The sequence below is a fragment of the Vollenhovia emeryi genome, unplaced genomic scaffold, assembly GCF_000949405.1.
Source record: "Vollenhovia emeryi isolate VEMERY1.0 unplaced genomic scaffold, V.emery_V1.0 DF939168.1, whole genome shotgun sequence".
Taxonomy (NCBI): domain Eukaryota; kingdom Metazoa; phylum Arthropoda; class Insecta; order Hymenoptera; family Formicidae; genus Vollenhovia; species Vollenhovia emeryi.
The window spans coordinates 1,449,451-1,467,870 of record NW_011967198.1 but is presented as its reverse complement, the minus strand read 5'-3'; the positions used below and the strand labels follow the sequence as shown (position 1 = coordinate 1,467,870).

Below are 18,420 nucleotides of genomic sequence, written 5' to 3'. Positions count from 1 at the left end.
GCGGTTCCAGATCACATCTCCCTCGGCAACTTGATCTTGACCTTTCAAACCCGCACGTGATTGCGCCAGCTATTTCTCGTCGTATCTTCTCTCCCTCTCGCTTTCTTCCTCGCCCCCTTCTGTTTCTCTACGTCTGTTTGCTCCGCCACTTTGTTTCACATCCTTCTCGTCTCTATGGTAAAGTTACGTCGCTCAGGATGTAACCAGAATTCTTTTGCTGAACCTAACGGCATTCTTTTCTACGCTAGTAGTAATCCGTAAGATTTCCAATTCAATTTCTTACATATTCACGTCCCTGCCTCAAGCTTCCCGCGTCGGAAAACTTGGAATGGATAAAAAAATCGAGCATTGGCTGACGAGTCGTTTCGCTTTTTCCGAGGACAAGGGGGAGGGGATAAAACTTGGTCGATCGTAAAATTTGGGGTCTCGCAGGAAGTTTCCTCTTCTCCCTTCGCCCTCGTGCTGTCTCAATAAAACTTTCATCGCGCTTTAAAGTCTCGTTTGGGATCCATCGAAGGGACAGCGAACCGGAAAACTTCCCAACGACGTTGTACTCCAAATATAGTTCAACCCTTTGGTCCTCGTAATAAGTTTCTTTCATTTCGTGCGCCGAAGCTGCGAGCAAGCGCGCAGTTAAGATGATCAATACGATACCTTTGAGGGGCAGGAATTAAACTTGGCAGTCCACGACGATGCGCCAAGTGCGAAGAGAGTATAGTGCGTACAGTGTCCGAATTTTGAAACGAACCAACCGCTCATCCTCTTTAGTCACATTCGTTGCGCAGTCGCACGGTTTCTCGCCGATGATAAAATCGCGCGGTTATCACCGGGATCCTTCATGACTTATTCAACGCATGACTCGAGCGTAAAGCTTTTCCCGTCTCCCGCCCCGCCGAGGTAACCATTCTCGTATTCCTGTACCCTCGATCCAAGCTCTTTCTCTTCTTAATACAGCACGGAATAAGTAGGGATAGAAATACCACAAGTAATCCCGGGTTGTCTTCGCGTCAGACTCGTCCGAAGGTGGAAAAGGAACTCGCGCGGCTTTAAAATAATTTCTCATCGATCGAGATTATCGCCTTTGGGTTTAACGCACCTCTGCTAATGTAGGAAGATATTTCTCTCTTTCCAAGATCCCCTTTTAACCCTTTGAAGCATACATTTTGCTATTGAACCATTTTTTGTGAAACTTTGTACACTTTGTATACTATACAAGGGTTTTTGGGATCGCTGATTACGAATCCGTTATCAGATTTTCATAATCATTGTACAAAGTTTTCAAGAAGCAATTTTAAAAAACTTGGTCACTAATAAACTTTTCCGAAAAAAATTGCTGTTTTTTTCATATCTGTTTATTTATAAAACTTACAATAAATATTAAAAACTACTCAACTCTTTTTTTTATGTTTTCTTATTGTTAAGGTATCCAAAAAATGTCAAAAAAACCCGATCTAAATGCGTTAACTAGAAATTAAATGGCCAAAAAGTAAAGAAGGTGAGGTGGTAACGTGGGTTGCCACCATGCCTCAAAGGGTTAACACCCTCCAAAGTATTAAGCAGAATATTTAAAGCAGAATTTGATGAAAACGCGAACGATAAACTTTTTACTTAGTACGAGATATGAAATATTAATGAGGCATATAAACCGCAACGATAAAATCGCCATCAAAAGCTCGGTGAAAAGTACGACTTATATCAAATTCACATACATATACAGTATCTACGGACAATTTTCTAGCGGCTCGAGCCAGGTCGGGTAAGAGGGACAAAGAGTGCACGACCGTCACGAGTTACGATTACGAGGCTGCACGCCGCGATTAGAACGATTAGAAGCTCGCGAGCATTATCTGTCATTACGGACACAACGAGGCTACATATACCTTTCCGATTTCTCCCTCGACTTTCTTCCTATGCCTCCCTAGATTCGCCAACCGCTTGAAACGTGCGAATACTGACGCCAGAAGGCAGACAGAAAGAATTATATGATGTAAAAGCTACGGAGAGACCGTAGAGGCTGACCACATTGTTGCGTCGCCGCTGCGACATTAACTCGGCAAACAACGGATTTGTCTCGTATCTCTCTTCCCTTTTCTCCTCTCGCTTTTGCGCTTCTGGATAAACATCCGTAACCTAAGTTGACCTCTCACCGTGCACGTACCGTGCTCTTTTCTGGAACGATACAGTTACTCGCTAGAGCACGTCCGACCGTTAGCCAGGCTCCGATAATCGCGTGTAGCCTGTCTATAGGTCGAACCAGGTCGAATGCAACATTCGTTGCAGTTGAAAAACCGCGATGACGAGCGCGCTTCACCCTTCCTACCTTTCTGTTGTATAATTTCATACAAGGTGCTTTCCTTCGCCACGCGAAAGCATCTTTGCGTTCTTAGAAATTACGTAATTATAGAAAAAAAAAAGACTGTAAAGCGTCGTTTCACGAATCGTTCCGTCGTCTCGGTACTTGAGGTTTACGTACGCATATCTGATACGGTAGAACAGCGCCTTTTGAAAATCCTTTCGATCCGAAGAAATTTTAGCGCTACGTGAAATTGGAATATCGTAACCAGCGAAGTGTCAGCGTCACGGGACGAGGTATAAAAAAAAAAGCGAACGATGTCGACGATGAGAACGCGACCTCGTCGTCGAATCGACGCGCGGCTTAACCTTTGGGTTGCCGACGATTTCACAAAGCAAGGGGGGGGCCTTGTCCGTCTAACGAACACGAATGTGCGAGAGTACCGCTTTGGTTCACTTTCACCTGCACGGGTTCGATGTACTCCGCGACGCAATTGCAATGGCACGGTATACACATCACGTTGGGCCACGTCCAACGGAATAGAACTTGGAATCGTAAGACCGTCACCGAGAAGTCTCTTTCAAATGTGTACGGATAGCGCGTCGAATAAATCAGTTTACCGGCGAGGAAACGAAAAGAAAGAACGAAATAACAGATATATTTGTTGGTCACGTAGTTTCGGAGAAAAATAATTTTAATTCAAATCAATAGAATCTTTATAGTATCTTGAGATAAAAAGAAGATAGGGCGAAATCTCTGCGTGCATCGCAAATAAATTATTGGAGTCACAAGGCGCGATCCTAAAATTTGCATTGTTTAAATACCGGAAAATTCCGAGTGGAGATGTGATGGACGTCGTGAAAATCGGAGGACAGAAGGAAAGAAAAAAAGAAGGGCATCACGAAAGGTTACGACGTGCGGCACGATCTCGCGGAAAGGAAAGGAGGAAGAAAAGAAAAAAAGAAGCGATGGAGGCCGACACTCCGCTCGGATACCAGTTGGCACAATCTATTAAACGCGATCTTTGCTAGACACGACCTACACAAGCGCCGGGAAGAAAAAAAAAGGAAAGAGACCAATCGCCATCCCAAATGCCGAGAATCCACGCCGGAACAAGGAAGAACGAAAGCAAATAGAAGATCTGCGGACGTTGACCCTTTTCAATATAGCGTGGCAATTGCAACTTTTCGGACTCCCGTATTGAAAATATAAAAACATTAGCGTCGTTGTTGCTAATATAAAACAACAATATTAAATTGTTATCAACAATTGAGCTGAATTGCCAGAAATTTTAGAATTTCGAAGTTTTCAAAAATAAATATTGTATTCGATTTCAAAATTATGCAACAATTGCAATATACTTAAAAAATATCACAATAAAAACTTACAGAAAATTGCAAGAATTAGAACGTAAGTAAATTGCGTCCAAAAAGAAAAGAACAGTTGCAAAGTACAAATTAAACATGGTCATTTGAGAAAAGAAAAGTTCCGAATTATTGCAAAACATGCGCATCGCTAAAATTTCTTAGAGAGGCTACTAAATTTGACAAGAAACTGTTTCTTAAGAATGCGATTCATAGCGGACCTGCCAACGTGTTTCCTTCCAATTTCCCCCGCATTTCTTCCATAAGAACCCCTTTCTAAGGCGAATCGACGGACAAGTCGTGATCTCGACGTTCCTGCTGGCTTCGCAGGACTTGATCGTTAAGGAAGAGAGCGGGACAGCAGGAGAGGAAGGAAGGAGGAATCCCCAAAGTGCACCTCCGCTCTAAATCCTGAGACTCCTGCCCCATAGAATTAGGTGGAGGTCCTTCAGCACGGTGGAAGTTGGGTTTCCTTCCTGAAGGTCCAATCCCTTTCAGCGATAGGGATATATCCCCGAGGACGACGTCGTTCGCATTGCGGTGAGGAGGGTACGGGATGATAAGGAGAAGATGGAGGATAAGAGGGGGGGTCTCTTATCCAATAGCTGATCCCGAATGTCCCTAACGAGCACAATAGGTCAGGTATTGCGCAAGCTTTCGCTGACTCGACTCGCACCTCTCGAACGCGATTGTACGCGATAAAAAGTCCGCGAAACGAGTTATGTGATCCGATCTCGTCCGAAATATGACTATTTAAATATCGGCTTGACCGGAGGATCTATAAAAAACCATCTCGTGTCATCTCCCTCAACGAACGAGGAAACTCAACTGAAAGCAAAAGAGCGAAACAAAGAAAGCAACGTCGGAAACGTGAAAAGACTGTTCTCTCGTTGAACCACAACGCGTTATCTCTCCTTTTTGATATCTGGATAAGAAATGAATAACAAGCTCGATAATCGTAATTTTTCTCTTTTTTTTTCCTCATTCGGAATAACTCAAATATGCTGGAAAAGTCTCTCGCGGGTTACATCCTCGCGAGATATCCAGTATGCACGACGAGCGAATGTTCGATTTCCCTTCATCGTGTCCTCACTTCCGGATGGAAATGGAAGCGAGGTCGATCGAATTGGCTCTCGTGTGGGGAATCAGTACGAGGAACTACTATCCCCCGGAATCGCACGGACGGTTCGGACGACCTCCACCTTGAAATCACAATCAGAGACGCGACTCGCTTATCGAATCTGCCGCGTCTGATCGATGATAAGCGCTGAATTATATGATAATTGCGCCAGAACATCGGCATGACTGGCGGAAACGATATCTTATTTGTCATTTCTGTTTGCCGCAGATCCGATTGAGATAATAAAAGTACATTGTTTATACAGTTACAGCTTGTTTTGTGTCCAGCTCTTGATCATAAATTTTTCCTCTAGCATAAACTCGTGAAATTTTTCACTTTCTACGAGTTTACGTTAGAGGAAAAGATTCATGATCGAGCCCCAGGAGGATAAAGTGGAAAATTGGTGTAAGATACAATTGGCTGGTAATTTTTAAAGATCCCTCAATTAGTTTCCTTCAAGAAAATTAGTGGAAGAAAACAATAATTATGCAATTTTTAACATTAAACACTTTTATAAAACAACGTCGAACTCATTTTTTATTAAACTCAACATAAAATTAAACGTATAATTTTATCATCTATTTTTTCATCTTGATGTATAATTTTTGAACTCCTATGTTTTCCCTGTATATTACTTCAGAATTTTGGACTTTTGTTAAATCAATTTATACGTTACAATTATCTAGGGTAAAAAATTGTGTCACGAACAAATTATGTTAATCTTCGGTTTATATTAAAGAAGAAAAAAAAACACTTCAAATTAGTAGAAATGCAAGAATTTGTATATAAAAGACGGGCTTCGGATTACGACACCTTATACAGTTCTTCTATAATTGACGTTATATTGTTATCTCGCCGTTTTGCCAATGCCTCTCTTTCTTGCCCTCTTTTCCGCATCGCTCCCTTTCTCTCTGTTCAACCACGAAACGACCTCCAATCACCCTCCAAACCGTCAATGTAACTCCGGTTCCTCGAAAATTACGGGAAACCAATCAGCGTGGAAATGTGCTCTCGTCGGTTTTCGCAATCCCCCCCTCTCTCTCTCTCTCTCTCTCTCTCTCTCTCTCTCTCTCTCTCTCTCTCTCTCTCTCTCTCTGTCCCTCTCTCATTCCGGTTGAATTACGTCCAACAGGTATGCACCTGAGTAGTATTATTGCTGTAATAATTGTCTTCCTCTGGCAAAGATCGACCATTTTGACCAGAGGCAAACATTTCTACTCCTGGCAAAACTAATAATCCCATCAAAAGGGATTGTTAGTTTTGCCAGGAGTAGAAATTTTGCATAAAGCTCTGCGGGACCTTCGCGCGAAAATTCAGGACATAAAGGAAAGTCCACTATTATAAGACAGGCTCCTAATATGGGATAGCGGGGTTTCTGCTAAATTAATAAACATTATCTGTCGATTCCACCATGAATTTTTTTGCCCTTGGAGTGAGGTCTGTTCAGTAGAAAACTGATCGTTAGAACGTGCAATCGTTGCGAAAAAAGATTTGCGATTGAATGTGGACGTTGAAAACCTACTATCTCATATTAGAATCCTATCTCATAGAGGACTTTCCTCTCTAAAAGTCGATTATCACTGAAAGCAGTGAATATTCGCTGATTCACAGTTATAATGCACTGATTGACTTTCAGAGAGCAGCGTTGCACGTAAAACAATACGTTGGAAAAAGCCTTAGATACAAATAGATATCGTCTAACAATGAAATATCAAATGTCATGCTGAATTGGCGATTCTTTGAAAAAACAAAAGCACACGCCTTCGTGTTTTAGCAAAATATTTCCGTGGAATTTGCGGAAACGCAAAATATCGAGGAACTCGTACGCCGTAGTCTCCGTACAAATTTTAAGTCGCGCAGAGGGAAAGTGCATAAAGGCGTGTGGGACGCGGCGAGAACGCGCACGTGATCATAATTCAATGCGATGCGAGAGCTCTCTGGTCGTGACGAGACGCGATCTCTTCCGAGTACAGTGGGAAGGCGTCAGAGTAGTTGGAGTGAAATGAAAAATGGGTAATTAAAGTGCGTGCGCCAGTTCTCGACTCGCGTATCTGCTTACAGCCGGTCCGGACGCGGCACTGACGTTAAGTCGCGTATCTGCTTACAGCCGGTCCGGGTGCGATACGGACATAAGAGAGAACCAAACGAATCTGATTTTCAGCAAGATAATCAACAGCTCCAGTAAAACCCCGAACAGGAAAACGAAACGATATCTTTCAACCTTGTTAAAAGCAATATTAATCTTGTTATTAATATTGCGTCCTTGATATACTTTAAATCTTATCACAGAAAGGAAAAATCTGTATCGCGATTCACGTATCCTAACACAGACGTATGAAACTTTAAACTTCAATCTACCAAGAGCAGAAGAAACGGAGACGAATAGTCTGGTGTCTCAGTGTCGATCCTAAAAGACACGATGCATTCTTGGAGGAAACGTTTTGACAACTGAACCTGGTGAAACGATATTAACTTTGCTTCTAGCGCGAATTATCTTTTAACGCGCATAAACACCACTGAGAAAATCGATTAACGTCGTAACGAAGATTGCCAAATATTGAGTTTGCGCGACTGTTCGCCAACCATATGGCCGAATATTCATGCGTGTAGTTAAAATGTTATTATCGTATATGTGTAACGTGAACAGGAATGAGTAAGCAGGAATGAGAATCACTGTTCAGGGCTCAAGGTGAACGAGCTTCAAAGTGGCAATGGTGAACTGCGGAGAGACGTCGAGACAAGCGAAGGGTCCGTGGGGCCCTAATGCTCGCGTCGTTCTTACGCGGATAGCACGTGAAACACTTGTACACTCTCAATTTTCCTTGCCACCTCGGTTATACCAGTCGAACAAATAACCTCGTTAATTCTTAACTTGGTTAATTTGTAAAACGAGCTTATAACATATTAGTCGAACGAGTAACTTGATTCTTAATTTCATTAATTTATAAAGCGAGTTTGCGACACATAAAACTCTAAAGGGAGCAACGTATGTAACAAAATAATCTCCAGGCTGAAAAGGGAAAGATCAAGAGCACGTTTTCGGTTTCAATAATCGGAATAAAAAGCGGTACGCTCGTAGACGGCATTTATTTTTCCACGTCACTTTGTCGACTTTCTCGAAATGTAGAACTCGTATAAATGTCTCAGAATGTTACGTATGAATGCCAGCTTAAAAATGATGGAATACTGTTAAATTCTCGACGAATTTACTGCATTGGAAAGTCGCAGGAACCACGCAGGAACCGAGATTCGTTTCGCGACAACAATGACGTCGCTTTAACGCGATTTACACGCGACGTTTGACCATCGGGAGCGCGGATAGCCGTCTCACGAGGAAAACTAAAGCTATCGAAATCTGACGTTCCGTATGCAAGAATAATAGTTAAAAGCTTATATTTTATAGGAAATTTTTTTAAATAGTTGGCGTCACTGTGTCTATGTGGTTGCTATTACTAATATTATAGTAATAATTACTATAAAACTGATATTCCCGACTATAATTATTTTACTATGCAATTACAGTTTCAAATACTACATATTTTTCTATCAGCGTAACGCCTGTAACCAAGGTCGGTCGATGCTCTAAACAACGTCGAGCATCTCCCAGTCTCCCCAACGTTAGAGAACGAAAGGAGGTGCACAGGGTGCACGCTCCGCCGAGCCGTCCTTGACCCCGAAGTCAACCCGCATCCTGCTCCGTGCATCTCGCGAAGGATATATCCCGCGTCTGCGCGCGTATCAATTTCTGATTAAACTATTCTGCCGCCGTCACGCCGCCTCTCTTACATTGTATCGCTCGCCAAAAGAGCGTGTGCTCGATTACCGAACGAAATTTCTACCCCAAAAGACGGGAGAGGACGTCGGGGCTATTCGCGGCACGGCGGTTCCAAGGGTGAGCAATCAATAAGCCCGCACATGTTAACTATGTTTAAATTTTGTAGCTCTTTGAACATACCGCGCGTAAATAATGCCAACGTTTATCGACTTGAACCTTTGCCCTGCAATAACTTGAGAGGCATCCGATACGATAGGATTTCTTTAAACAATCGACCCGCCTATTTGCGCGCCGAGGTCTTTATTTAACGTCCTCTCATCTCTTCTCCCCCCCACCTCCGAGTTTCGCTTGAAAAATAATTTATTTTAAGTATCGTATCTCCAGGTTGATAATTCACGATAACGACGGTTCCATAACTTTCCATTTCTTAATTAAGATATTCAATTTTAACGTATATCGTAACGTCCGAAGGACGCGTGATCTTTTAAAAACGAGAACTCATTCCAAACCTGGTAAAAACCATTGTTTTAATAATCTTAATGGATTGGCTTTTAATCTTCACTGGTTCAACAGTACGTAATTTCATATTTTACGCCATTTACTAATAATTACGTTATTAACCAACAAATGCACATTCCACCTACGTCCACGATTTTACTACTAATTTTACAACATTTCGTCGCATTTTTATTCATATACTAACGAATGCATAATTAAATAAATACGTGTTCACAAATTTGTATTGCCATCAAATGCAACGAATTAATTAAGAAACAGAGAAATGTGCGAAATTCTTCCTTTCGCGCGTCCTCTTAATCCGCACCGAGATCATAAAAGGGTTAAGCTATAACCAGTCGGGAAAGGTTCAGATCGAAATTATGAAAAGCTTTGGGAGGACTAGCGGGGAGCCGAACCGGAAGTTGGCTATCTCGCGGCGGCAGCGGCGGCATAAAGGGTGGCACTTAAAAATTCAATGCATTTCAAATGGGCCAGGGATCCGTCCTCAGGCGCCACGAGCGGCGCCATTTTCACTCGCGTTGGCGCAGCCATTTGTCGAGCTTTCGTTTTCCGGCTGACCCGATGTCCTTTCCGTACGCGCGTCCGGGGAAGCCCCGCCATTCTATATGGCTCGGACAAAATAACACACAACAGAACGATCGCTTATCACTTTTCTTCGGATTGATAACAGATAATACGCGGCGCAATAAGACGCTAATCTTTGTAATTAAATTGATTTCAAGCCCAAGTTACTTCAACCTTCTTGAACGTTCAATTTATATTTATCTTTACATTAATATCTTTATATTAATTCGATCCCTCGTCTTTTCGATTCTTTATGGCAACTTTTCCAATCCTCGACTTTTTATTAATTTAAAATAATTTATACGAATCTTCAAATGTAAGGCGTCCAAATATGACGCGTGTACTTTTACATTCTATTTTTCGCATGTTCGATTACACAAAATCGGTCAATGGCCTCTTAATCACACACGATGGTAAACAAAAGATAACAATTGTGGTAAATACACAGCAAAAGAACGTTATCTCGGACTGACAAAGTTTCAACTTATTTACATTCGTTTACAGTATCAAGAAAAAAATGATTATAATTGCGTCTGACAGTTAATTAGCCGGTTTGGCAGTTGGGACAATATTTTTTTGCTGTAACATTTTTATAAACAAATTCGAATCGACCGAATCGTCGTGCACGTGAGTCAAAGGAAAGAGGCGGAACGCCACGAGAAACTGGATCGCGGATCGCTATTGCGACCGAGAGACCGTCGATCATCGATCGTAACACAATCTTAATAGTGGTCTTTAATGCGATTTGGGCCGCCATGGATTTATTTCCGCCGCGCGACGCGCGCCAAATTTAGGACAGTATGCCATCGGCTTCCGCGTTTTGTATGCCACGTATAAGTATGCTTGTCACACGCGCTGCATACTTACGCAGCGCTTGCACCAACCGCCATTGATACAGGCGCGTAAACAGCCCCGGCCGACGAAATTTAATTTTGCCTTCCAATCGCCGAGATTAATAAAATACAATTCTAAATTTGCGATCTTGAAAAAAAAAGGGATATTAATTGAAAATACCATACCCTTTCCTAGTTTTTGGATACACGGGAAGAATGTTTTCTTACAATTTACCCTGAAAATCATGCGATGCAAAATCGCGGAACAAACGCATTTCGAAGAATTTTATGAGTTTTTTGACATTTTACGTTAAATTTTATTAATAGTAAAATGAAAAAATGTCAAAAAACTCGCATAAAATTCTCCAAAATGCTGCGTTATTCCACAATTATATGATTTTCGGGATAAATTTTAAGAGAGAACTCCTGTGTATTTTTAGGTATTAAATAATTGTAAAGAGTTTCATACGTGAGAAAATAAACGTCTCCTGGCAATCGAGTATTTTGCATGTAAAGTAATTTTCACGAGTCTCTTATAAAATAATGTCTAAATTTTTTCTCATGTTCCTACACGCCACGGTGAACTCGTGACAATGTAGGAAATTGGAAAATTCGTACGACGTTACTCTACCTTTTTAAGATAGAACACGACGTTACAGTTGGAGATATAAATTTTATATTTAGAAAGAGTCATTATCTTAAGGTGGCTCCTGCACGAAGGAGCGGTTAGTATAGGTGCTTTGAGGCCCCTTCGAGTTTTATAAATTCATATGACTTTTTTTCATAAAAAAGCATACACTTAATGCGTTATTAATCAAATGCATTGATATGCTAAGTTGTATACGCACATTTAAAGACATATTTAAAAATATGTGATATCGTCAAGTCTCAAAGAGCTGTCGATTTCCTCAAAACACTGTACCTTTTCACTTTATGTGATAAGCAACACGTAATCAGGCGAATAAAACGACGAATTGAAATTAATCCAACGATCGATTGGCAACGAAGTTCGCCAATTTTTACAGGATATATCAAAGAAGAGACAGACTCTTTGTATTTTATACAGGGTGTCGGTGAATGTTTGGAACTTATTTTTTGTATGGATAGAGCGGACGAAACTGAGTCGAAAAGTCCTCTACCATTTGCAATTTTTGCAATAGTTAACGAGTCAGGCCTGTTCTACAATACGTCGTACGTCGCTGTCGGATGCCGGAACGTAGCCGATGGTCCAATGAGAAAATTTATTTTCAATTTCTTTGCTACCTTATTAATTATTAAAAAATCGCCGTCTTAGACCAGCCTGCTTCCCAGCACAAGCGCGCGGCGAGATGCGGCCGACCCGCGCTGAAACGTTGCTAGGCGCGCGAGAGTTTATTAAAAACTGCAGCAGCTCAGGGTTGGCTGGAAAAATCCAGGGGGTAGAAAAAACCATGGTAAATTCCAATTCTTGCCGTCCCGGACTTTATACAATGGAATAAATTGGCAAAAGTTATAAAAATAACTGATACCTAATTAAAATATATTTATATAAATATTAGTCATTTTTATAGTCTTTATGAGAAAAGATGGTTCTTTTAAATACTAAATAATAGATATTAATCACTATTTAAAAAAGAAACCAATATATTATAAGTTTTGTAATTTAAAAAAAATTGCTTTATTGAAATTAATACATATTTTCAAAACGAGAACTTCGGAGATACTAAACTTTATAAAAATTTTTAGTTTATGTGGGAAACAATACTTTCTTGCAGTGCTTTCTAAAAGTTTTCTACTTATCTCATCGTTTTTAATAGAGAAGACCCAGTTTTTGCCGGTTTTTTCCGGAAAATACCGGTTTTTACCACTGGCATGGGCTTTATCCAAAAAGCAGCTACGTATAATAAACAACTCCCCGCGCGCCTAGCAACGTCAATCGCGGGCCGGCCACATCTCGCCACGCGCTTATACTGGACGATTTTTTTTTATAATTCGTAACTCGTTAACTATTGCAAAATATGCAAAATGGTAGACGATTTTTCAACTCACAATCAGTTTGATCCGCTCTATCTACAAAAAATAAGTCCCAAACATTCACTGACACCCTGTATATTTCTCGTACAACGGTTACGACCGTGTATATGTATTTTTAGCACCCGTTCACTTACACGCGAGGGAATTTCGAAAACTTTCGGAAAAACGTTGGCGTTGGCTACAGGCATTTCGAGAAAAAGAGGGAGGGAGGGGGTTAAAACTCACTAGTCAGCGGTGCGTGAAGGGAGGAAGAGGGGGCAGTAGGGGTGCTCTAGAGAATAAGAGAGAAAGCGAGATGGTCGCAGGCGGACTATCGATTTTTTTTTACACCCAAGCAGCCTATGTGCGAATAGTGCTCGCGATGGGGAGAGGGATCGGAGGGGGAGAGAAAGTTACACAAGGGCTGGCGTGACACAGAAACGGCCAATGTAAAAACCCGCTGCACTCCCTGCTACATCCCGTATTTGCGTTACATAACGCAATAACGCGTACCCCCAAAAGATATTCCCCCCCCCCTTTTTTTTCGTTACTTTCGGTTCTTCGAACCGTAAGATCGCTCTGTTAAAAGTGTCCCGCGTTTCTGTCTCGCCCACGCAAGATGTATCGGTCGTCGTTGATACATTAATTTTTTTACCCTCGAAAGAATTAATTTCGAGAGGTTACTACTCGACGCTTTACGTATTCATACCAATTAATTTCCGACAGATTTTAATCTCGCTCGGATTTACCTGCCCGATAAATTCCAATGCTAATCTTGTCTACGCGTAGCGCGCTATTTTCATAAATTTAATTCATTAATTCACTTCTCGCGCGAAAGCGAATTCATCCTGCAAATCGTACGAATCCTTGTCCGCGATATCGCTTGTTTCTGCTGAATATTTAGTACCCAAAAAAAGAAAATGTCTACAAGTATATATTTACCATTGGTACGAACTAAACAATTTATCGAATTACTAATCAAAATGCAACTTTTTTTACTTACACAATTTTGTATAATTGTAAATTATAATTATTAATTTATGACTTTGTTATCTCACTTGTTATTAACCGATAACGCTTAAACAGGACTAACAATAAAAAATTGTATTAAAGTTTATTTATGAAACACTCACCTATTTTTCTCCAACTCATTATGAGTCGTCCTGGAAACAGAAAAAACGAAAATAATTATATCTTGCAAGAACAAGATTTGCAATAGAAACGCATATCGGGCTACGTTAATATCTCTCCTCCCAGACGATATAAAAATGCAAGGTAAAATTGAAGGGGGAAAAAACAAGAAGATGTAACGCGTTGTAGCAAAAATATCGCAAAAAGTTTAACTACAGATAATTACAATGGAAACTCACAATGGTAGCAGTAACAGTCGCGTTTGATTCTAAAACGGGGAGCGATTAAACTGCCAAATGACGATGTTTTGTATTGAAAACGTAAGCGAAAAGGACCGAATTCCGAAAGCTACAATTTTACGGAACGCTTTTATGAAATAAATGTCTCTTTATAATCGAATACATCGCATCGAAGTAATATGATGCTACTATTGAACTTTTGCTGAATTATTTACAATATTTCAAATTGCAGTAAATGCAAAAAATTGAGAAATTCGTAGAATATTCCGTGTGCTCTCTCTCTCTCTCTCTCCCCCCTTCTCTCACTCACTCACTCTGCGACTTCAAAGTCAAACATGGAACTGTTATAGAAACCGCTGGCAGTCCTATACATTGCACGCTTATGAAAAGATGTTAACGCGACGTAAATATTAGCCCAATATTAACATCCGGAATGTGGAGTTGAAGAGACGTCTCTTAACTTTTAAAAGATCTATGCAAATTTCCGCGTGCCGTCGTCCCTCGAAAGATATTTTAGCATACACGTACCTGCTGCCTTGGGACTTCTTCGTCTTTGGCCTCTTTGTAATCGTCCGCATATCGTCGGGTATTGGCATCGTTGAAGCATAGCCATGTTCAGCTTCTGTAATCAGAACGTAACAAATCGATAAGTGGAACGTAATTGCATATTTATATGTAACACAATTATTATGAACAGCGTCCTAAAGCTCGTCTGAATTTCGCGCGCACGAACCGAGTGCCAATAAACATTTAATTATGTATAAACACAAAATGAGAGTCCCAGGATCATTCGTCTCCGAATTGGAAGGCGCTTTTCCTCAATTATGTATCTCCGTTCTCTGCGAGTCCCCGTGTAAGGCTAGATTACACTTTGGCAGAAAAGCAGAACAGCCAAAATCTAATCAGAACTGTTGCTGGTAGTCGACAGTTTCTACTTTCTGCCAGCAGAGTGTGCCGTTTACTACCAGCGCGAGCTCTGATTGGCTTCTGCTTTTCTGCCTAGGTGTGAATCCAGCCTAAAGGCCGAATCAGACTAGCAATTGTCGACGCGGATTGGATTGGGGTTGGCGATTGTCTTCTAGCCAATGGGAGCAAAGCAGCCAGCGATTTAATCGACTCTCATTGGCTAAAGGACAATCGTCAATCGCTAATTCCAACCCAATCCGAGTCGGCTATTGCTAGTCTGATTCAGCCTTAACGCGCAACCATACCTCGAACGATACTTTTGCATTCGAAGACTGTACAGATATTTAGACACGCGAAGAGGATGCTCGTACAAGAGAATTTTCGACGCTTGTTAGGTTCGTTAGTGAACGAGCGACGACAGATGCATCTGGACGGTAAATCGGGTTTCATTTTCTCAGATGGTTTCGCATTTTACACCGCTTCGGGAGATCGTCACGTTTGATTTGAGGCGCGGTCGCGCCTCGTTTCAGCGATTTCCCGAGCGAACGAGCCGCGAGACGCGCGAATTCAATAAGTGCGCGCGCCACCGCGTTAAATTAGCCCGCCGTCCGTCCGCTTCTTATCGAGCGTAACATTAGAAATGTAACTATAACGTTTACGCTGCTAAAAATAGACGTCAAATTAAATCGAGATAAGCAAGTGGCATCGCGGCGAATCGAAATAGACGCATCGGAATATATTTGTATAAATAGAGACCGGGGTTAAATTAAAACTGATAGACGCTCGAAATCGGACAAAAATAGAGGCGCTCGAATACATCTCCATAGATGAAGATGCCGCGATTAAATTGAGACGAACCTCCAGATCGTCGACGTGTACTTTCTCGAGATTTACTTTCATTCACTCACCGAAACTTGGACTTTAATGAAAACCGCACGTATATGTATATGTATATGCGGAGGAAACGACCCGTCTCTCGACGAAAATTTTGCCAGTAATCGCACTCGTCGCAAAATAGGCGGACCGTGACGTCACGTGCGGTTTCACGGCCACGAGCTAATTACAACAACCCCCTCCCCTCTCTCTCTCTCTCTCTCTCTCTCTCTCTCTCTGCGTTCACCAAAATTTACGGTGACTCGAAAAACCGCGAAAAATTAGACGCGCACGTTCCCGTGCCGCGTTTTAACGCGACGCGCGATAACACTTAATTATCGAGCGACGTTTATCTTCGTTTCGTACAATCGAGGCTCCGCGAGCGTGCCAGAATTTGCACGCGTGTCCGCGGCGTCCCCCTGACGCGCGCGCCGCTTCCCGTACGACCGTTACGGCCGAATCAGGGCCCCGATTCTTGAATTCATTCGAAGAAGAAGCGTATACGAAAATTCTGCTCTGACAGAAAAGTTGAAAGTCGATTGGCTATTCGCACGGCTTTAACCAATCGACTTTTAACTTTTCTGTAAGAGCAGAATTTTCGCATACGTTTCTCCTTCGAATAAATTCAAGAATCGAGCCCCAGACTAGCAATTGCCGACTCGGATTGGATTGGAGATTGTCCTCTAGCCAATGAGAGTCGATTAAATCGCTGACTGCCTTGCTCCCATTGGCTAGAAGACAATCGCCAATTCCAATCTGATCCGAGTCGGCAACTGCTAGTCTGATTCGAGCTAAAGCCCGTATCAGACTACGGATTGAGATTGAGATTAGATTGAAATTTGACCAATTAGAGTAAAAGTTACTAAACCTGAAATTAGTAAACTTTACTGTGATTCGTGAAATTTCAATCTAATCTCAATCTCAATCCGTAGTCTGATACGGGCTTTAAAGGCCGATTCGGACTAGCAATGGCCAACTCGGATTGAATTGGATTGGCGATTGACGATTGTCCTCTAGCCAATGAGAGTCGATTAAATCGTTGGCTGCTTTGCTCTCATTGGCTAGAAGACAATTGAAGAATTCCAATCTGATCCGAGTCGGCAATTGCTAGTCTAATTCGGCCTTAAAGACCGAATCAGACTAGCAATGGACAACTCGGATTGAATTGGATTGGCGATTGTCCTCTAGCCAATGAGAGTCGAGTAAATCGCTGGCTGCTTTGCTCTCATTGGCTAGAAGGCAGTCGCCAATTGCCAATCATCAATCCCAATCCAGTCCGCGTCGACAATCACTAGTCTGATTCACCCTTTACTCGAGAGACATAATTTTCACCGTGCGTTACATCGTGAATTTCGATTTATCGTCGCCGCGCGACTCGATTTGCACGAACGCACGGGGTATGTCGAAATCGTCACGTCCGCCCCGAGAACCGGCGCCGCCGTTTGACCAACGGTCACGCGTGAATATTTAAACGGCCGATGTCGGCCTCGAGCACGCGTGCAGTCCTCGCGCGGCTCCCATTCCTACGCGCTCTCGCCGTTGCAACGAAAAGCAACGGCCGCCGGCCAATCAATCGTTCGCTCTCACGGGAAAGCGGGGAGTCGATTGGCCGGCCGTCCGTCGTTTCCCGCCGCGCTGCAATCGCACTCGCCCCCCCCCTTGCGAGCCCACGTGTGCACGGACGCGGGGCTCCCCATTGGAAATCTCCCAGCGTGCTACGACGCACGAAGAAACAAAGAGAGAGAGAGACGCTAGCTCGCGCGCGCGCGCGCGTCCGCTCGCGTCGTAAACGACGTGCGTTGCACGCGGGCGAGGACGTCGCTCTACGGCGCGACGCAGCGGCATTATAAGTGGGATGATAAAATGAGATCATCATCGCGACGCGATCCGTCGCGGGAACAACGAGAGCGGCGGATACTCGCGCGAATCTCGATCGAACGACGCGTCCGTCGCGCGGAAAATCTACGATCGACTCGCGATCGCGGGGAAATAAAAATTGTCGCGCAATCCACCACGAAATATACGAGCGATCCCGTAATCCGGATCTCCGCCGGATTACGCAGAGAGTCGCGGAACCGCGAGGAACGCAACAATGACGCGACCGCTCCAGAGTTACCCCTCGACGATTCGAGGGGAACCGAGGCCGCGTTGTCCGCGCCGCGGAGCTTTTCCGGAGTTCCCGCGTCCATGTTTATTTCTAATCCGGCCGTAGAGCGCGGTGTCGCGAGCGGCTCTCCTCCTCACGCGAGCGCGATTAAGGAGAGCGGGACGGGGAAAAGGTGCGAGGGGCGCGGGAGGGGGTCAGGCACTCACCTCTTTCCCTTCGTTCAATGTACTCGGCGGCTTGTAATAGGGCAGCAATGCTCATATTTCCTCGGTTTGGAGTAATCCTGGCTGCTTCGGTTCGCGCTCGTTCCCCCTTCTACCGCCGCGCGCTCCCGCGCCAACAACACACGTGCCGCCGGGGGCACACGCACGCACGCACGCACGCACGCACGCACGCACGCACGCACGTACGGACGACGAGGCGGCGCGGCGGCGCACTCCCGCGCACACACGCACCCGCACACACACACGACGCGCGCGCCCCCTAGCGCGTACGACGGGCGCGCAGGCGAGAGCGACGGCGGGGAGGGGGGAGAGCGGCAAGCCGGCGAGATACGTAATCGTGGTGTCTTCGGCCGCGCCGCGCCGCGTCGCGCCACGCCGCGCCGCCTCGCGCCTCGGGCGAATCCGCCGCACGTCGGCTACCCTCGGCCGCGCGTAACTGCGCGTACGGACGGACGGACGGACGCGCGCGCGCGCGCGCGA

The 18,420-nt window shown here is 43.6% G+C and overlaps 1 protein-coding gene across 1 annotated transcript in view; it reads right to left on the bottom strand.

Annotated features, from left to right (window-relative positions):
- LOC105564177 (max dimerization protein 1-like) overlaps nt 1-18,119 on the bottom strand; it is a 36,065-nt gene extending 17,946 nt beyond the window's left edge. The window contains exons 1-3 of the mRNA XM_012016386.1: nt 17,923-18,119; nt 14,359-14,452; nt 13,594-13,623 (exon numbers count right to left, since the gene is read on the bottom strand). Of these exons, the coding sequence (XP_011871776.1) occupies nt 13,594-13,623; nt 14,359-14,452; nt 17,923-17,977 (179 nt within the window). The 5' untranslated portion in view covers nt 17,978-18,119. The remainder of the gene's footprint in view (nt 1-13,593; nt 13,624-14,358; nt 14,453-17,922) is intronic.
- Nucleotides 18,120-18,420: the final 301 nt, after the last annotated feature.